We start from the raw sequence: 22056 nt of genomic DNA on the forward strand, positions 1-22056 counted from the left end.
AGGAAATGTACTATGAAAGTGCTGTATTATCCCTCTTACAATTTGCAACAGCTGCTCATGCTGAAGGAGGCTGTTATCATAGGAATCTGATTTCAAGTGTTGAAGAATCCCACTTGTCAGATACCTTTTCCATCTCAAATTTTGATTTTTTTTTTTAAAGTTAACAATAAAGAATACTGGAGGAGGTTTGTTACTGAGCATTTAACTTCCTGTAAAGGCGGAGTGGGAATGGGCTGGAATGAAGCATCAGTGTTTTTTGTCTTGAGAATAAAAACTACACAACACTTTTGTACACAAATGATTTTTTAAATAAATACACATTTTAAAAGATGTTGATTTTCACTGGGAATGCTTAACAATAAATGCATGTTTCCCTGAAAACAGTTTTCATCTGATTTTCTGGTAACACTTCTTCCTCAATCTGAGATGGACTGGGAGGCAGTGCACCACGTAAAGAGGGAGAATGAAGTTCAAGGTAACTTTGATGTTGAACAAGAAATGTGTAAGCCTTTAAGAAAGATAAGTCTGTGTAAGGTGGTGAAAACAAGATCAGGAAAAATGCATGTACACTCCAGCTAGGACCTGATGAAGCCTAGAATAATATAGCTGTGGTAACTACGTTTTTGACTTTCCTGCAACCATTCCATTAAAAACAGTGATGGCACATTGTTCTGGAGGAACGAAATAGCTAACTTCTCAAAAAAAACTTTTCTGGGCTTTTTCCAACAGACATACAACTAAACCATGGATTAGTAGTAATCATCTTATAGGTGGGTGGTTCAGTTTGGGTAAGCTGTATTCAGTTCTGTACATGGAAAAATGTGACAGGACCTCCACTAGCTAAAACCATCCTCTACCTATGGATGTTAAAGAGATGAAGGGCTGGCTGCTTCATCTTTCAGCTGTATGAAAGATCTGATCAATCTTTTACTTTTCCATTAAAGTATAATAAAACTATTACCAGTTACATAAGAGTTAATTCACAATGCTACCAAGGAGTAAAACAGCCAGCCAGTCACAAACATAAAATAGAGCTCTTCCCTTCCCACTAAGTCCGTTCTGCAGCACTGGTATACAAAGGCTAACCTCGTACTAATGAACTCATGTATCTTGATTGTTCACAGAGGTTCCTCTGTTGGTCAGCTGGCTGTTCCTTTGTTTTTGTTATAGCCCCAAAGGTTAAGATGAACAGGTGAAGATGGAATGGGTTGGGTCTTGTAAATTATTTCAAGATTCTGCACCAAGGGCTTGAGTTACTGTAGTGCCAGATTAGTAAAGTAATATTCCAGGAGTCTAATTCAGCTATGTAGTGCAAAGGTGGTTGGCTATACTGTCATATTTGCGTAACTGAAGAGGGTAGTAAAGCTGGCATGGAAGGGAAGAGTTTTGGTCCTTGTTGAGTGAAGTGTATAATGTTCATATGTTACAATCCAATCACAGAGGTAAATGTACCAGTTGCTGGTATTTAGCCATAGCTCTTGCCAAATGTGCTGTAAAGCACACTTCCAGGGTCACTCTCATGCAAGATGCATCTTCTCACTCTTGGAGCTGGATCTGAATTAAGTCATCTTTCATCCACTGGCTGTGCCTGTAGAGAATGATGGCATTGTTATGCAGAGAGGCATAAGGATAAGGGGACACCTTCCCCCTTGAAGGAGCAAACAGAACCCATCCCAGCCATGTTGGAGGAAGAACAAGGGTAACATTTTGAAAATCACCTCAGAAATACAGGATCTAAAGTATATTTTCAAAAACAAGAGAGGCACTTAAAAGTCTGAAAGGCAAGGGGACTTGGGATAAGTTTTTCAAAAGTTCAAGCCATTCTCATACAGTGACCTCTCTCCCCCATCACTTCGAGCTAGACCAGGGGTGAGCAAACTTATTGGCCTGAGGGCCACATCAGGGTTCCGAAACTGTATAGAGGGCCAGATAGGGAAGGCTGTGCCTCCCCTGACCCATCCAACCCCTCTTCCCAAGCTGCTCAGAGCACCAGGACTAGCAGCGGTGCACTCTAGAGCACAGTGAGCTGAGGGAGAGTGGAGACAGCAGGCTGTAGTTTGCCCACATCTGAGCTAGACCAATAATTTCCATTTAGGACACCATTTCCAATCCAAGTACTGGTCCAGGCATTATGTAAGGAAGCCTGTTAAAGTAAGTGATTAGACCCAAAGTTTGTTGGAGACAGGAGAAGGATATTCTTTGTGCCTGTCCTTTTTATTGTGCAGCATACTGGAAATTGGCTCTGACAGAGCACACGGATGCTATAGAACAAAAGAACAGCCATACTGAGTCAGACCAAAGGTCCATCTAGCCCAGTATCCTGTCTTCTGACAGTGGCCAGTGCCAGATGTCCTGGAGGGAATGAACAGAACATGTAATCATCAAGTGATCCATCCCCTATCCCTCATTCCCAGCTTCTGGCAACAGAGGCTTGGGCCACCATCCCTGTCCACATACATATACTGGTGGTTCCTCACACATCCACAGCAAACATGGGCAACAACCTGCTATTGTCGTTTGCCTCTGCTGCTGGGCTGCTCCACGGTCCTCAGAAGGTTATGCCCATCCTCAATGAGAATTACAAGAACAAAGCTGTATTTAATTTACTGAAGTAGGCCACAGCTACACGCTCATTGTCCTAGCTAGAAAGTCTCTCAATACACTGCTGCTGGTAATCATCAGTCTGTTCAAATAAAGTGGGTATTGAGGTTTATATATAAGATCATACACAAATATTATCCCCATAAGTTATACTTACTGCTTTTGAATGTAAACTGGAAAATGTATAGGTACAAAGTTCAACATTTCTACAACAGTCATGGCAAAATGATGGCTCGTTATAAAGTAGAAATGTAAAAAATACCTACTGGAGGTTAAGCTGTTGATGAACTACAGAATATAGCAAACAATAGAAAGGATAACACCAACTATCATATGGAAACAAATTTCAAATTTTGAAAAGGATCACATTCTATTATAAAAATCAATGCGTCTACTCTATCAAAGCACTTCAAAATATACCCAAAGATTACTAAGGGAAAGTTACTCACAAGTAATTTTGTTTGCCAGAGTCCTCTCTTCTCCCAGCAGTCTGGCTTCACTGACCAGAAGCAAAGAGGCAAAAAAACATTTACCAAGCCTAATTTATAAACACTGATCCTCCCACTCTAATACAGAATAATAGATAAGAGAACAAATGTCAAGCCAAAAGCCTGAAGTGGAGGATGGATGAGGACTATGAGAGAATCATTACCAGTGACTAATCTTCTAGTGTGATCCTTCCATCCCCTGTAATTACAGGTAGTGAATGGGGCATGAGCCAAACAAGATGGGCTTACCTTACCTTTGCACTGAGATCACTTCTCAATCAAACAATGTCAACAGATCAGGATGGATCCAACTGGTAATGCCATATTGAAAGTGTGAAAAGATAACTGGGGGCTATCAAATTAAGTTTGTGTTCTGTGCCCTGAAGTTGGCCTGCCTCACAGAAAATGGAGGTAGCGGTTTTGCCAGGTCGTAGACCAATGGGGCATTAATCTAAAATTCTGTGGTCAGGATGGTCTTTGTTACACACTCTGAAGCAAACAAACGTAACTTTTTGAAAACTCCAAATGTGAGAGAAAATTTCATAACTCAACTGAATCCAGGCAGAGAGAGTTCCTGTGCTGTAATAGAGACTGGAACACAGAGTGAAAGAAACAACAGGTTAAATAATATGAAACTCCAATTGCATCACTGGAATAAAACTCAAGGAGGCATCAATTAACCAACTTTGTCTTGGGGAAAAAAAAAAAACACTCCCAGAGGTAAGGGGCATTAGCAGTTCCTGCACTCTCCAAGCTATTGTACCTGCTCTTGGAAAAAGTCTATTTTAAGATAACTTACTGTCTCTTGACAAGTGAGGGTACCTAGAGGTGGGTAGGGTGGTTCCCAAATTCTAGACTACATCCCTGGGACAATGCCTTTGCCCCTGACTAAACCCAAACCCCCCCCCCCCGCCCGGTGGAGAGGCAGGAGTTAACCCCTCGAATGGATACTGCCATCAACAACAAAGCAAGGGCAAGACCTCAGTCAGTATGAGGGCTGATTCCAGGAGGAGAGCCCTAATGGCAGTTATACATACCATAGTACACCGTACCTAGTGTCTAAATATACAGCTGAATGCTCCATGACCTGGGAATCCAACCTCCAGTGTCTCAGTCCTGGACAAAGGTACTTTCCAGCTCCTTTGCCATAGTCTCTGCTGTGAGCTCAGAGTGATGAGTCCTTGTTGCTGGGTTCGTCTCAGCTTCCCAGTTGTGTGCTGTGGCTCCCGTCCATACTGTTCTCTGCCCATTGCTTTTTCTCTTGTAGCACAAAGTGAAACTCCACACAGCCCCAATAGCTTTTTCCAGCCATCATCCCTCTGCCAACTGACTGGCCAAAAGCCAAGCAAGTGGTCACGGTCCAAGTCTTTCTTTTGGAGTGACATCCCTCCCCTCCGGTGGGAGTCAGCCTACCATGAGTTGCTTGTCTTTGTTCTGGAGAGACAGTCCTTCTGTCCACTGCAGAACATGCAGTCAATATTGGACCCAATAACAGTGGGAGGTGGGCTGGTGCTAGGACCTTAGGGGGAACATGCCCTCCCCACCTCTAGACAATCAGAGCTTTTCAGGAAGGCGCTTCACAGATCCTATCTAAGGTAGTTTGTAGTTTCAGAAGCTAGAAGGAGGTTCTACTTGCCCTTGGAAACAAAGGATAGCTCCAACTTGACGCATCTTTGCTTGGTGTTCAGGTCTCTGCAAAAGAAGGGAACAAAGAATTACTTGAACATTGGTTTCCAGTCCTCTTTCTCTACTTTTGACTCATAATAATGTAGGGCTGGAAGGGACCTCGACCACTGAACTGAGGCAGGACAAAGTAAACCTAGATCATCCCAGACAGGTGTTTGTCTAATTATTTTTAAAAACCTCCAATGACAGGAATGCTACGACCTCCCTTGGAAGCCTATTCTAGAAGTTAACTACCGTTATAGTTAGAAAGTTTTTCTAGTATCTGACCTAAATCTCCCTTGCTGCAGATTAAGCCCATTACTTCTTGTCAGACCTTTAGTGGATATGGAGAACAATTGATCACAATCCTCTTTATAACAGCCTTTAATACATTTGAAGACTTATCAGGTCCTCCCCAAGTCTTATTTTCTCAAGACTAAACATGCCCAGTTTTTTTAACCTTTCCTCATAGGTCAGGTTTTCTAAACCTTTTATCATTTTTATTGCTTTCCTCTGGACACTCCAATTTATTCACGTTTCTTCATCCGTGGTGCGCAAAATTAGACACAATATTCCAGTATTGTCAGAGCCCAATAAAGCAGGACAATTACCTCCCATATCTTACATGCGACACTCCTGCTTATACACCCCAGAATTCTGCTAGCCTTTTTTGCAACGGCATCACTCTGTTGATTCACGTTCAATTTGTGATCTGTTATAACTCCCATATCCTGTTAGCAGTACTACCACCTAGCCAGTTATTCCTGATTTTGTTGTTGTGCATTTGATTTTTCCTTCCTCCATGCAAAGTACTACACTTATGTTTACTGAGTACCATCTCTTCCCTTTCAGACCAATTCTCTAATTTGTCAAGGTCATTTTGAATTCTAAACCTATCCCCTCCAAAGTGCTTGCAATCTCTAGACTCCATTATCCAAGACATTAATGAAAATATTGAATAGTACTGGACCCACGCCCACTACATACATCCATACCAGTTTGACAGCAAACCACTGATTACTCTTTGAGTACAGTCTTTCAACCAGTTTGCACCCATTTTATAGTAATTTAATCTAGATTGCATTTTCTGGACTGTGTCAAAAACCTTACTAAAAATCAAGATATATTATGGTTACTGCTTCCTCGCATCCACTTGGCTAGTAATCCTGTCAAAGAAGTAAATTAGGTTGGTTTGGCATGATTTGTTCTTGACAAGTCCATTGCTGGCTATTACTTATTACCTCGTTACCGTGTAGATTCTTAGAAATAGATTGTTTAATAATTTGTTCCAGTATCTTTCCAGGTATTGAAGGTAGGCTGACTGGTCTATGAATGCGGGTAAAACCAAGCAGGAGACATACAATTCTCCCCCAAGGAGTTCAGTCACAAATTTAATTAATGCATTATTTTTTTTAACGAGCATCATCAGCATGGAAACATGTCCTCTGGAATGATGGCTGAAACATGAAGAGACATATGAATCTTTAGCGCATCTGGCATGTAAATATTCGTATTCTGTGTTGTAATTGAAATCAATATATTTGAAAATGTAGAAAACATCCAAAATGTAAATAAATGGTATTCTATTATTATTTAACAGCATAATTAATCACAATTTTTTAATCACTTGACAGCCCTAGTTAACATTAATTGTGTTGATTCTCTGGTCACCATTAACCTTTTTAGTGATGGCTGAAGCAAAATAGGCATTGAATACCTCAGCCTTCTTGATGTCATCCATTTATTAGCTCTCCTTCCCCTTTAAGTAGTGGACCTACACTTTCCTTTATCTTTCTCTTGCTCCTAATGTATTTAAAGGACCTCTTGTTATTGCCTTTTATGGCCCTTGATAGCTGTAACTCATTTTGTGCCTTAGCCTTTCTGACTTTGTCCTTATATACTTTGGCTATTCTTTTGTACTCCTCTTTAGCAATTCATCCAAGTTTCCACTTTTTGTAGGATTCCTTTTTCATTTTTAGTGTATTAAAGAGCTCTTGATGGAGACATACTGGCTTTTTACTTTTCTTCCTGGATTTCCTTTTCACTGGGCTTGTTTGCAGTTGTGCCTTTGTCTCCTTGAGAAATGGCAGAGCTGAAGCACAGACCTGGAGATAATTGACTGAGACACCTTTCTAGAATCAGACAAGAAGAAAAATAAGAACAAGCCTCAAGAAGCAAGAATGCACATGGGACCTCTTTGGAATGGTAATGGGAAAAGTATCGCAAGTATGGGAACAGCAAAAGAAATTGGCTGCGTCCTGCTGTGACAGTCAGCAATCATCTTGGAGAAAGCTTTGGTTATGTACTTGCAATACTCAGGTTCCTCTGAGCGGCTGAAAGAAATTATTGCAGACTTTGGCCCTCCTGGGGATACAGCAGACTATGTCGTCTTCATCTTAAGGCAAAGCTGCAAAGGTAATTCACTGAAATGATAAAATAACTTTCTAAAATTTGCTACATTCTTACAGAGTGCCTTTGGCCTTGCAAACTGGCTTGCCCATTGGGTCATCTTACAAATTACCAGTTTCCCTGAAGTACTTAGAAACTCCGTTGTTCATACTTGTATAGAATAAAGTTCTTAGGCAGTTGCCAACCAGGCTATATGCTGTAGGACTGTAATCCTAACCGACAGACTAGACAACTTTGACATAATGCATGGATGGGCAAAGTCCAAATCTACACTGTTGGGCTCTGTGAATGGGATGGAGGACTCCCTTTCCAAGGAAGACTTGAAGTAGGGAATAGGTTCCAGAAGCTACAAAGTCCAGACTGACCTGAATGAGGAGGCAGAAACAGGAACGAGAACAAGACGTCTCAGCCTGAAGTGCCCTTGTGAGAAGTCCAAAATTGAAATCCGTTTGAAATGCAGGGTCCAGCTACAGCAAAGGGCAGACTCCCTCCTCAAGCAGAGGGGAGGGGCTGAAATGAGGCTCAAAGTTGGAATCCTCCCCTTCCTCCATCTTATTCAAGAAGATAAACTAAAGCTGACGAAAAAGACAAAGGGGAAAGCAGCTATCCCCAGGAACTTAACTCCCTATGACCAAGAGACTGAGCACTGCTCATCGGACAATGTGTAACTGCTTGTGACAGGGAGTGAAGTGTTTTGTTTTATTAACATTTGTAGCGTGACCTACTGGAAAGGAAAAATGGGGGACACCAGGTCCTAAAATGCAAGCTAGAATAGTTTAAAACTTGCAGAAGAGCCAGAAAGACACACACACACACACACACACACACACACTGTTCTTCTAAATGTATAGCAGGAAACTGGGCAGGAGGAGCTGGGGAAGACAGTAGTCAGAAGCTGTGCAGTGAAGCGGAGACGGAGTAGCTTCAGGGATAATACTGGTTTCCTTATTCAAATCAAATTCCTTGTTCATTGTTTTGAGGCTAGGGACTCCGTTCCCCAGATAGAATCCTTGCAATTAGACTGATGGCACAGTAGCACCAGAGGTAATGTTTACCTGCAGAATTAGGTCATACACATACAGAGTGAGAAAGAGAGGGTGGACAGCGGAATTGTTCTAGAACCAGAGGGACAATGGTGTATCTCCCTGCATAGCCTGCCTGAGAGCCCCTCACCTCAATAGATCCTTCTGGAATCTGATTTGAGTGACACAGTACCAGGCTACACAACAACAAAAGAAAACCAAGCCCTGCTCTATGTACTTCCCCTCTTTTGTTTTTGGAAGCACTATGCTTCCCCAGCTTAGGTTTCTGTACGCTGAGCAGAATCTCTGTCCCTGCCCTGCAAGGGGGCGGGGGGGTGTATTTCTCACCATCATGAAGGCTGCTGCCTTACCTCTCTCAGCACACTTCTTCTGGTGCTGCATGATGTTGCTATGAACTGAATATGCTCTTGACCTACTGGAAACCAAAGAAAAATTACACATGGAGGCATGATCTTCAAAGAAAAAAGATAATTTGGAACAACCTCTTGTATTACTAGACTAACTTGATCAGCCCAGTAGCTGACTATAAAGTCTTCCCACTAGGTAAAAAGGCTCCTAAACCACCACATTTTCAAATGAGTTGGTGTTGCCAGATGAAAATTTAAATTGACCTGTTTGTACTGCATGACTGAGGATAACTTTTAAGGCTCCAGATGATTGAAAGGAACAAATGAGAGAATGTTTCCTAGCCACCCACAAACCCTAAAGAATCAGCCAATTAGCAGGTATCACCCACTTGGGGTTTAGCCAGTTTTCTAAGATTCAATACATTAGTCAAATGTAAACACTTAGCTGCCTTACCTTAGGATTCCTGAAAACCACCACTGAAATCTAAAGCAACACCACGGTACAAAGGGAAATTACTACTTGTGACTTTAACCACAGACGCTAGCTCAAAACAACTTAACAATTTTTGCATTCTTAAACTAGTCTGTTCCAACATTCAGTAGAGGACATAGAGGGGAACATGCACATGACAAATTTAACATTTTGTTTTTCTAAAAGTTGATCTATAAAGGGCTAAAAACTGACACTGCCAAAATAAATAAGACCTTTCAAATGTTCAGGAATCTGCACATGTACAAACAAAACCAATCCCCAAATCAGCTTTGCATGATAACATCTGTTTTAGCCTTTGGTCAAGAAAGAGAAAAATTTACTTTAGAAAAGATTACATGTGTGCAAAAGAAGGAATTTTTTTGTGAGAGGGAGTAAAATAAAATAGGGTTTACGATGGGCTTTTTCTTTCAACTTTAACTCAGAATCACTACGGTGTTTTTTATCCAACTCAAGATACACAAAGTATTTCAAACATCGCAAGAACTGCAACCACACTGAGTGAAATATGGCAGCTATTTCGTGCACACCAACACTATCAGTCATCTAATGAAGTATTAACATTACTAATGAGATGAATTAGCAACAATCTGGCATAAAGTGAAAGTGGTTTTAGATACCTGTGGCAAAAGGTGTGAGATGGAAGTGTGTGCACATCTGCATTTGTAGATACATGATATGGTTTCCTTTGGGACAGTGATACTCGGACCTCAGGGGTTCAGGAGCCAAATTAGCATTACCCAAAAGAGCCACGATAGTGTGAATTCATTGTTTCATTCACACACACACATTCTCACAGCAAAATGATTGACCAAATATTATTTTATCAACTACAGTTGGTTAACAATATAGTAAAAGCAACTTATTGGTTAATAATTTAACTAGTTATTTAAATCACAGTGTTTTAATATGTGCTGCAAAGAGCGAGAGGAGATACATTACAGAGCAACTTGTGGCTTTCAAGCCTCAATCTGAGCATCACTTCTTTAGAAGATGCAGCATACATTTGGGAATCTAATCGGGCAAATATTAGAGTTTTTACTGACTAAGAATAAGATAATCAAATAGATCTTTCATAGGCAAGAGTCAAGTCTACACCTATATACAGACTAAGGCCTCTGAATCCCCAAAGAATTAGAGCCCTAAATTCCCACCCACCCCCACCCACAAGGCTTTTGAAAGGTCAGTTTTCATTGCAGAAGATCTTGAGGGAAGCAGTGGAATGACATTAAAAAGGCTTCTGTATCCCATGGTCTCAAACGTCCCCTCAGATATAAAGAACTATAGCTTTGTACAAAAGTTACAAAATCTATTATCCGGTATGCCTATCAAATTGCCCCTTCTAAAGCACAGACCTGTTCAGTAGTACCAGGAGGAACTTGTGCTGAATATCCATTCCACACTGGAAAAAAAAAACACTGAGTCCATTCCACCAGTGAAAGAGTAGGAACGGATTTTATTCCATGTATTTCTGACACCAAAGAAAGGAGATTTAAGACCCTGTCTGGGTTTCAGAAATTTCAGTCAGTACTTAGCCAATAAAAAGGTCAAAGTGGGAGCAATTCTGCTTCTTTGGAAGGGAGTTGACTGGCCATTTTTTCTTCTGCATTCTGTAAGGTCTAGATTCCTGATTGGGTAACAGCATTATTTTTTGCTGTGTCCCATTTTGTCTGTCATCTGCAGTTTAAAAAATGGTTTGTGATATCAACAGAGAATGTGAGTGAACTTGTTCTTCTATCTGGACAGTTGGCAGAGGAAAGAGTACAACTTGGAAAGGAGTGAAGGTTTTGCATAACTACCAAGTTTCATGGCGCTCCATGTGACACTTTATTTAAATGAGCTAGTTTGCATATTTTCCATATTGCCATATGCCAATAAACTATCTTTTTAAAAATTGTGTGGATTAATGCTGTTAAAAGGTGTTGGCCTGAGAGCTGCAATGAATGAAGCCCTCTGTTTATCCACATGACAGCAGCAGGGTAAAGAATGATTACTTACCCAAGAGTAACTGTGGTTCTTTTAAATATTTGTTGTCTACATGAATTCCAATCCAGGTGTGCATGGCCAGCAGTGTCTGCTGGGGCAATACCTGCATCCCAGATGTCTTCACAAATCTCCATCTGAGATCTTAAAGGTGGAACAGGCCCAACTGTCCCTCAGTTCCTTCGCAATACAGAATCCCATTGGAGTAGGGCTTGTAGCAGGAAGAAGGTCGGGTCGTGGAACCCATGTGGACAATACATCTTGAAGAACCAGTTATTATAAGGTAACCATTCTTTCTTCTGTGAGTGATTGTCCACATGGATTCTGCTCTTCGTGACTAACAAGCAGTTGTCTGCCTGCATGGAGGTGGGTACTAGGAGTCCTACTTAAACAATGATTGCAGGACAGCCTTATTTCAGGAATAGGCATTCTTCACACAGGCAGCAGAGGCAGCTTGAGCTCTAGTGGAATGAACTTTAATGTGATTACATGGAACTAACCTGGCAAACTCCTCTATACACAGCTGTCAATCTCTGTGAGGACACTGCCTGACCTTTAACCCTTTCAGCAAAGGGTGAACAGTATAGGTGCGTTCCTCCATTTTTGTACCATTAAGGTAATTTAATAATGCTCTGACTGCATTGAGTGTGTTTAAAATTTAGCTTCCCCCTGGGGGTGAGTGGGGCTGGAGAAAAAAATGGTAGTTGAATGAATTGGTTCATATGGAACTCTGAAACAATTCTGGGAAGTAACCTGGGATAAGGCTTGTCCATAAGTGTCCTAATGAAACACTATTTAAGGGGAACCTGCCATGAGAGACTGAATCTCCCCTACCCTTTGAGCTGATGTAACAGTTACTACAAAGGCAGTCTTCACTGATATGTGGTATAGGGAACATGTTACATTGGGACCTTGCACTCTCATTCAGGAGGTATTTGCTCCAGATTCTCCTGGCTTGTTCACATATAATTCTGATGTGACAGTTCAACATTAACAGATTTTATGTCTGAACAGTGGATTAACTGTAGCGTTGCTAGAACAATTGCCCTGAGCTCCAATCTGTTGCTGCTGTAGGGGGATTTTTGTGATGACCATGAGCCCTGTAAAGATGTACTAAAATCTCTTGATGATGTTACAAAAAGGTGCTTATCAGGGAGGACTCCCACTTCCACCATGCCAGATTTTTTCCAACTTTTCTTGTTAGAGAGCAGTAATGTCTCTAGATTTCTCTGTGGCAGTTCCTATTAAAAGATCGTGAATTTCTGTATAGGCTTGCAGGGGGTATTTGCACAGCAATCACATCCTGTGGGGTACCCATATTATGAATGAATAACCCATCAAGTCCTGACTCTGGTGATCTCTCTCGGGAGAGGAAGCCTGCCTTTGTAAATTATTTTTACTGCTCCCATGTGTTATGGGGACTAAACAGGTATGAAGCTGCTTATTTTGTGACTTACTATGAAGCTGTGATTTGACAGTGCACAGACTAGTTCCTCATTGAACTTGCCTTCTCAGGATGTCATTAGGTATTAGAAACAGCCAAGTCTCCCTTGTCTTGTGGCATGCCATCAGTATCTTGGGTGGATTCTTGTGATGGTTGTACTTGAGAAGCAGGTGAGACCAGGAGGAATACCTCTCACTTCTGCCATAAAAATGCTCTGGACCTTTATTGGTCATATCTTTGGGAGAAAATTTCCTCTCCTCAGCTATGAAAGTGTCTTTAATACAGGTTGCTGTGGTAGCATCCTCCTTCAACACCAAGACAGACAGCTTTGTTCCTTTGAAAGGTATCAAACTTAACATATTGCCTATTGAGGTGACTGCTTTACAAAGCACTTCAAACCACAGGACTGTCACCCAAAGAGATATGGCAGAAGAAAATAACAGGGTCAAGAATCAAGACCTGATTACGGATGCTACAGACCAACCACCTGGATTTACCATGTCATGTAAGATATGGATCACAGCGAACTGCATTAGGACCTCACACAGGTGTTGCAATTACTACATAAAAGGAAAATGAAGGACAGCCAGATATGCGAATGTGGAGAAGACATCCAAACCATGGAACAGCTAGTGAACTGCTGCCCTCTAAGATCATTCTCCAGAGAGACAGCCTTGATTAATTCTATGTCACTGGAAGCCACAGAGTGGACATCAACCTTTAATACTGCCATTCAAGTTGCCATATGAAAGAAGAGGACAAATGCCACAAAAGGGTGTACTATTCAATTCCTTAGTGGAAGTTGTGGTCAATAAGTACCACTTACAGAGTTTGACCTCTTCACTTCCCATAGGAATTTCTAAAGAACTATGATTCTACATGTGTTCGTGGAAAAAAACATTTAGTCTTCTGGGTGGGAAGTCAGACACAGGAATTTTCCAGTCCCCTTAGAAAATGTGTGACACACACACACACACTGGTAAACTGCCACTTACCACACCCCTCCACCCACCCCTTCCCCTAAAAAAGGTGAGTGAGAAGGAATGAGAAGTAGTTTTCCTTTTGTACTTAAGCTTTTCAAAGATATCTGAATTTCCCTTCGTCCTCCATCTTTGAAACTTTTGACTTGGATATTTGCTCCCAATTCTCCAATATTAGCCTCCTATTGGTGTCATCCATACTGAATGGGGAGGGAGGCTGACAAGTGCACCGCTTGAAGTGGAGCTGAGGTATAACCTACTGTTGGCCAGGGAGACTGGAAAGAAAAGGATTCTAGCTTTCTCCTCTAAGGCAGTCATGAACCATTTGAACACAGAAGCAAGAGAAAGTAAGCTTTTTATTCTTTAGAGATAAGGGGGTAAGTCAAAACTCCCCCAATTATGCTTACCGGTACATGTCATCGTTGTACTCTGAAGTAAAGAATTGCAGTCTGTTTCTAGCTGTGTCTCTGTGAATGCCAGTGGTTGGAGCCGGAATAGAAAATTAATTCTTTTTGTGGATCACTTTGCGTAGAAGACAATCATCCTTCACCAGCGTGGGGGACAATACTAGGTTTGAAAGAGGAAGCTGTTGCAGCTTCAATGATTTTGCTATGAAAGTATTCCTGGCTGTAGCAAAGAAGTGGAAAACCAAGTCCCGTCACATTTGGTCCCAGAGAATATAACATGGGATTTTTTACGTTTTAAAATAAATTTCTAAAGGCTCTTCAGGAAAAAAAAAAATTGCTGATGTATCTCAAGGAAAAAAAACACAACACTGAGGCTACCCTCAATAAATCTGAGGCTATAACAGTTAAGAGATCTTCAATAAATACTTGACAAAAGTTCAAGATTAGAGAAAATCAGGAACAAAACGGCAATTGCTTGATCAACAATCAAGTAAAACTTAGCTTACTGTGTACAACAGTAAATTCAAAGTTAATTTACAAAAATGTTCCCTTGACATATTATTCCAACACACTGAGTTTGCGAGTGGCTGTATACATTTACACTGAGCAAAAAGAACAGAGAAGTTTTAATCATCCATTTTCTAAAATCTCTAAACTTTTCAGACTAATCATTTTGATTTACACATTTATAAAAGTACAGAAAGTTCTGATTCCAAATAACTGTAAAAGGGACACTATAAGAGACTGTAGTTTATAACCAAAATCTAGGTTTTGTAATTTTTTTTTAAAAAGTGTCCAAAACCTACTTGTTATAGAAATGTTTTAAATTGTAAACAAAAAGTCATCCTAAAGAGTTTATTTGAACTTTAGAATAAGAACCCGGGTAAAACTGACTTACGTGTCAAAAGTAAACAGTATGTATGCTGAAGAGTAGAACAGATTTCTAAAATTCTTTCAGTATCTCTTGATACAGGATAAATAAATGTTTAACTATTATATGACTTCTAACTTGACAATGTCCCTTTAATATAATATGTTTATAAGACTCTTTTAATGCCAGAGATTCTCATATTGCTCTAGAAGCCCCAAGATGTAGCTATTGCTCTGTGTGAAGATAAACACAAAATTTTATCCACCAATGAAGCACTGCCACTCTGGGACTAGAAAAAGATAATAGTTTAACAACATACAGCAACACTTCACCAATTTAGGACAGAAAGCATTCCCCAACCAGTGCATCAATAGCAAAGAATATATTGTATACCTAGCTCTTATACTGTGTTTTTTCATAAGTAAATCTCAAAACACTTACAAAAGAAGTAACACTACCCTCATTTTACAAATGGGGAAACTGAGGCACAGAGGTGTGCTGCGACTTCCTCAAGGTCACCCAGCAGGCCAATGGCAGAACCAGGAATAGAGCCCAGTTCTCCTGAGTTGCAGTCCAGTGCTTATCCTCTAGGCAGGAAAAATGAATTTACAAAAAACAGATCAAACAGTCTTTTCAGATGCAAATTTACTACCTACTTGCCAGCACACAGCCTATTTGCTCAAATGCAATGTTACTGTGTACAGATACACAATAATTATATTTAGGGGGAATGAAAAAAGGACCACCATATGACACCTAGAAGCGTTTATTTTATGCAACAAACTTAAATATGATCACGTGTACATAAAAGTGTACACTGTATCTATGCTGAACGATGCCAGGAAACATAATATTGATGCAACAGTCTTCTAAAATAAACATTAAAAATGAGCCTGGACAGGAAGACAAAATGCAAAACAGACTTACTTCCAATCAGCACAATGCTTAAAATTGAGAGCAATCCTAAACATTTCCAACTTTCCTTACAAAGCTGCCAAAGTCCAACTATTTTTAAAAATTGACTTTTTTACATCAATAATAAAAATCTGGTGACAAACATTATAAAATCAAATGCTGGACTGTCTTTACTCCCTTAAAATTTCGAATATTCCAACAGAACTGCTGGAGTAAAAACACTTAAAAGTGATATATGTTTTTATAAAACAAACATCAATATGTACATTTATTGCAAATTATATTAAACTAAAATGGAGGAAAAATTAAAAAATGAAATGTCTACTTGCAAATCAATAATAATTTTAAGTGATTATTTTCCCACTCTGATAAAAATCAGAAAGCAACATTTATAAAATTGCCACCACATGACTTTTCATAGCAGGGAACTAAAATCTGTACATCTTATTTTTGCAGAAAAGTAGGCAGGCGGAAAGAATTATACATAAAACAGTCTCCAAAAGTAAAGCAAAGAAATTTTTCTTGTGATTTTCCTCTACTCTTGTTTCCATTCAGTAGACTTCTACTTTTTCTTGTGAAACATGGGAATAAACTGGCTCTAAAATCACAAATTTTTGATGTCAGTAAAAGGACTTCCTTTGACTTTCTTTAAAAAAAAAATGCAGCATGAAAATTAATGGAGTAAAACACTTTTAAACTCCAGATATGCAGAAACTGGAACCAAGTGTTAAGCAATTTGCTTAATTATTGACTTTTCATAAAAAAAAGTCTCTGGGGAAATAAGTACAGATGCTTTTAGCCTCTTTCTCAAGAGTTTCTGCTTTACATTTCCATTAGAAGGATTAAATTTCATGTAAAAGGGAAGCATAGTTTTCCTTCTGTTTTCAGAGCTGAAAGCTGTGTGTTTTGAAGTAATTTCAGTTCCTGTACAGGAAATTTCAGAATCTTAGTTTTTGCAGAAGCTTGGAGCTTGCCTTTATTTGGCTTTCATTTCCTCCCTTTTCGAGTAAGCTTTCTTTTTACCTTATAGAGGAGAAAAGAAAAGAAGAGTTAAATATTTGGGTAAAGAAAATTCAGTTACTTCTGAACCATAAAAGCCACCCTCACCAATGCGTACATTTAAGTTTCAACAATATGCTTGACTCTTCACTTGTGCTTCTAATCTTCCAGCACTATATTGTATCTCTTTCTGAACTAGCTCAGCATGGTTCAATAAGTCTGCATTTCCCTACTGGGTATTTTCATGTTTTAACCAAAAGTTGTGATACAGAAACCTGAATGAAGATAGATATATTCTTTAATTTCTATAATTGAATAGCATTTTCTCTTGTTGAATCAGGCTGAATAAATGCAGCAGAATGGGGAGAGTAACTTAAAACAAATGCTTTAAGAATTCAAGCCTATTCACTGAACTCTTATCTAAAAGCAATTAACCCAGCAAATACTTTTTCTGATATCCACAAATAATTACTTATAGTCTAAAAAGCTAAGATTTTGTGATATGTCTCACACTCAAAGGTGATTTTTATAGCAGGAAAATGGGATTCCTTGCTTCTCTACTGCACAAACTACAATAAAAATATAAAATAGCCCTGTATAAATCCCTGCTGCACCTTAAGGAAGCCTCCCTCTGCTAGCTCTGTATCCTCATTGTCTTCCTGGCTGCTCTCACAGGCTTTAAAAAGATCCATATCATTTGATGAATATCCTGGACTTGATTCTATCTCCAAGAGTGAATCTCCATCACTTCCCAGCACCTGGCTTCTGAAAAATGTTAACACTGTTTTGACATTCCTTTAGGAATCGCTGAGTTTATACATACTGCATGGCTTGTTTAAGTATGTACAAAATTAAATACCACAGAATTTCAAGGAAAAGTGTAAAATACAGATTCTTTTTGACTGTATGCTAATATGACCCTTTGTGGGTTTGGGAGCCTATTATCTGTATCAGTCTTGCTGTGAGATGGGAAGGCTGGGGAAGATCTCATTCTGTCCTATATAGACAGAATTTAGTTGAAAACTAGAAACGAGAGTCTCAGCGGCAATCCCTTCACTTCCTAGGTTGATGCCGTCACAGACATGATTTCCTCTATTCTGATATGACATCTCATATCAATAATGATTACAATCATGCCCAGGTGATTTTTGGACTGCTTTCAAGATGCAGCCTCTTCCTTATTAAAAATTAATTTCTTGCTCTATTTTTTCCACTTTTAAATTATTTTTAATCTATGAACTCTGCAAGCTCTTTAAAAAGAGCTTGTTGTGTAAATTACTAACAGACCTACTCAAATACTTATTTCAGGTTAAGTTGAGGGTTTTTTGAGCACATTAATTTACTTGGCATGTTTTTGCATTTTAAAGGTTCTCACATTTAAAACATGTTTGGAGATAGGCATCCAAGGTTGTGCTAAGCCAATTCTTCAGATTTTTTGAATGTCTAGTTCTGGTGTATGAAGTTGGGTTTCAAATGTAAAGACCATTCAGTGAATGCATAAATCAAAGCATGTATACAGAGAATGAAAAAGGGCTGTACCAAAGACTAATAGCTGAATGCACAGTTTCAATTTCTGTTATCCATTTGCTTTTTTATATTTTTAGACAGGTGATTGTTTCAAGAAAGGACATGGAGTAAACAAGCATCAAACCCCAAATGTTTTTAAAAAAATTATTTCATTCATCAAAGATACAGTGCTTTTAACTTTTGTTAGTCAACTGACCAGAGCAGGGTCCTGAGTTAGAGCACATGTATATTTGCATTAGTAAATGGAGTGAAAAATCCCAACTCCAACACTCTTAGCTCTTTGACATAGTGATGCTGATGATGCCAATAGAAGCACCACATTCAAGAAATAATATTGTACAAAAAGAGGATATGGTTTCTCATCTGATATACCATATTCAGTGATCTGAACCTTGTTCTCATAGCATATACATAGGTTTAGTCTTGAGATACACCAGGAAAAAATATATTTCACAATGCAATGTGCTGAGCCATGATGCTGGTTATTAGTAAATGTTTTGGTTAGAGTGTTTAACCATTTGTTGAACACATTACTTCTAAAGCTCAGGATATATCTTGGAGGTAGGAAAGATGCTATTTTTACCTTTGTAGATCAATTTGTCTCTGTGCTGGTGCTGCTTTTTTTGCTATGTCTTGCTGTTTTGGTGCTTTGGCATTACCTGCCTCTAAACCCCCTGAACTCTCTTGACTGACTGCTGCCCTTTTCCTTCCCCTGCCAGATGGTTTATTTGTTTCATCATTTTTTACTGTGGTGCCCTGAGATTCAGACTTTGGTGGACGCCCTCTCCTAGGTTTGGGAGGGGCTGGTGGTCCTGATTCATCTGCTTTTTTTTCTTCTGTTTTTTGATGAATGTTTTCTGATCCAGCTGCCACTGCCGTTCTTTTTTTTCCACGTTCAGTGCTAATGTTTCCTTGTGTAGCCTGATCAGAATGAATCTCCTGGAAAAGAAAAGAAAAATTCCTACTTAGCAAAAACAAGATCCCCAAAAGCCAAGCCAAAACTGTTATCTACCTCAGACAAAAGGATAAATTTCTGAAGCAGATATGCAACAAATCATACAAACACCCACCCAGCGGGTAGGCTTGGTTCTAGTGAAAAAACATACCATAGTTTGGCATAGTTTGCTTGCAATAAATTTAATACATGAAACTTATAATGTATGATACAATGCACTTTCTTTCAGTCTCAGAGTACCTTCTTTGTATTTTGAAAGTAACTAAGATCATGGTAGGACTATAACACTCTCACTTCTCACCATGGCCCTACAAAGCATGCTCCTTCACAGGCTCTTTGCCCATCAATAGGAGATCTACTAGAGGGGCAGTAAGTAATGTCTCCGGTGAAACAAGACTTTAGTGCAGCAAAAAGGGGGTTTACTTTAGTAGATGGATTTCTGAGCCCAACCTCCAGTAATGCTGTGATAGTAATAGTAGTAATAAAATACAATAAAATAAATAAAACCCCTTCCAGAACCCACTCCATGACAAAAAAATAGGTTTTGGGGGAAGTGAGGGGGATGGAAACTGGAAATGCGGGGAATCTCCCATCCTCACATGTTTTGCCAAGTTCACTAGGAACAAGGAGCAATGCCTGTGTGCATGTGGGGATGTTTTTTCTCTTACATACGGCAGGGCTGTGCAATGGATCCATGGGTGAAGGGGAGAAGTGGTGAGTGGCCATCTAATCAGTGGCCTCTGGAACAGTTGCCAGCACTTCTCCAGCAAATCTCACATGGAGGAGGAGAGAGGAGTATTCAAGGAGCATACTTAAGATGATGACTGTTAACATCATGGCTCTACCATGGCAACAGACCCAGTGAAATTATTTACATTATTTCCTCTGTACCTTGAAAACCTGTAGTTATTCATATGGGTAAAAATACAAGTAGAGCTGAATGGTCCCTGTAGCTGGGGCCATTTTTAGCAGATAGCTTATGAATAGAACACACAAGTCTGAACTTCAGATTATCAAAAATATTGTGATGGTTTTGCGTCTCCTTATTTATGCAGTACAAGTACTATTAATTACTCAATACCAGAGACAAAAAGAAAAATTACTCTGATGCCACCAGAACTTAAAATGGCACCTATAAAAGAACTTCATCGCCAAGTTCATAATTCTGCCACCATCTCTTTACTTTCTACTAAGTAATACAGATTATATGTTTTTGTGAATCTGTCACATATTAATATAACATTTTGAGTTTGCCAAGGGCTGTATACACTAGTTCATCTACAAAAGTTGTAAACATGCAATTGGTTAAAAAAAAGGTTGTTCATCAGGAATGTACCTTAGATGCTTGTAAAATAACCATTATTAAAAGGCTGAATTATTGCTGTTTTAGGAAACAGACTCGGTCTATGGTTCAGCCAATCAGAAATCAGCATTTAATTATTTTTAAATCAGAGCAACCATCTGGCTGTTTGCTGGGCTGACATTGCTTCCATTTGATATTAATTTGGCATCATGAAATATCTGCTAGTCTTTACTTTGCTACAGAGCAGTGGTTTTCAATCTTTTTTCATTTGCAGACCCCTAAAAAATTTTGAATTGAGGTGCAGATCCCTTTGGAAATCTGCAGACCCCAGGTTGAAAACCACTGCTATAGAGTAATAAAACTCATAAACCCATATATTTCCAAGGGTTTTTCAGACACATGAAAACAGTGCTAATTTCCCTGCCTCCTTTTTTTAAAGAATGAAAAATTAAAAGGTTTTTGTTTAGCTATTTAAAAAACGTATATATGGCATTTATCAATGTGGCACCTGATCGTCTCATGTAATTTAAAACACATCCATTAAAACCATTCATCATAAGATAGATGCGGTGTCTGAAACTAGGATTTCTCTCTTGTTAGACGTTCCATTATTACTTTAAAAATGGCTAAACAAACTTCATGGTAAGAGTCTTTTCTATTTTTTCCTGGGTGTTTTTTTTTTTTTTTTTTAAATAGTCTCATATGAGGCATTTTGGTAGTGCCTGGGAAGAACTTTAATTTTCTATATTTTGGTCATAATGGTTATATATAAGTTGTTCTTGAAAGCTCCCTAAAAACTGCTAAGTAACAATAATTATATATATAATGTATATTATATAGGGAAATAATTCAGCATGATTACAAATGATTCAAAATGTATTACCAGAAAGAAAGGGTAGAGATTAAACAGATTCTATAAAATGCACGTGTGGAAAAAAAACATATACATCTTGGGAACTATTTTTCCCCTTAGGCAATATTTTATTCGTAGTGACCTTTGAGCTAGTCACTATTTGTATAATTTGGGTAATCCTAGTTAGTTTTCCTTAGCAGTCAAGAGCTACATAACTGGAACATTTTAAGGTCAAGCAATGGGAGCACTGGGAATGGAATTCAGGTATTCTTGGCTATAAACCTACTCTTCCCTCCTCACACTTGCGTATGGATGCAGGCTTCCTAGTATATGTTTCTGTAAAATACATTCCTTACAGGTTAGGAAGCTAACTTTCAGTTGGTGTAGATCACCTCAATTAAAAAAATAGACATGTGGACACAGGATCACAAACTGTCTTTAATAACTAAATTATCTTGAAGTTCTCACCAGGGCCAACAGCTTAGAATAAATTTGGTGTTCCCTTGAGCAAGACATCTTGGAATCATGACGAAGCAAATGAGTAAGGGTTGAGATTTCCAAATCCAGCTATTTAATTTAGTTACACAACTCCCTGTGATTTCAATGGGAGCGGTGTACCTAAATACCGTATAGCTTTGAAAATCTCAACCAAAGACATTTTTTCAAAAAGTGGGAACATTTACTTTTTTGAACTGTCATGTCTCCCATATGCCTTGTCCAATTTGTCTCAACTTTACAGAAAAATTCCACCCTGACAAAAAACTTACGATTGTGAA

General features: G+C 39.1%; 1 protein-coding gene across 3 annotated transcripts in view; it reads right to left on the reverse strand.

Moving 5' to 3' along the window:
* Nucleotides 1-15478: 15478 nt before the first annotated feature.
* Nucleotides 15479-22056, reverse strand: part of PDS5A (PDS5 cohesin associated factor A) — a 170230-nt gene continuing 163652 nt past the window's right edge. For 2 of the 3 annotated variants that reach the window (XM_054030065.1, XM_054030066.1), the window contains exons 32-33: nt 18753-19108; nt 15479-16666 (exon numbers count right to left, since the gene is read on the reverse strand). In XM_054030065.1, coding sequence (XP_053886040.1) covers nt 16663-16666; nt 18753-19108 — 360 coding nt within the window. In that variant the 3' untranslated portion in view covers nt 15479-16662. The other variant, XM_054030067.1, reaches the window with a different exon arrangement.

Source organism: Malaclemys terrapin, chromosome 5, assembly GCF_027887155.1.
Source record: "Malaclemys terrapin pileata isolate rMalTer1 chromosome 5, rMalTer1.hap1, whole genome shotgun sequence".
In the NCBI taxonomy this organism is placed as follows: domain Eukaryota; kingdom Metazoa; phylum Chordata; order Testudines; family Emydidae; genus Malaclemys; species Malaclemys terrapin.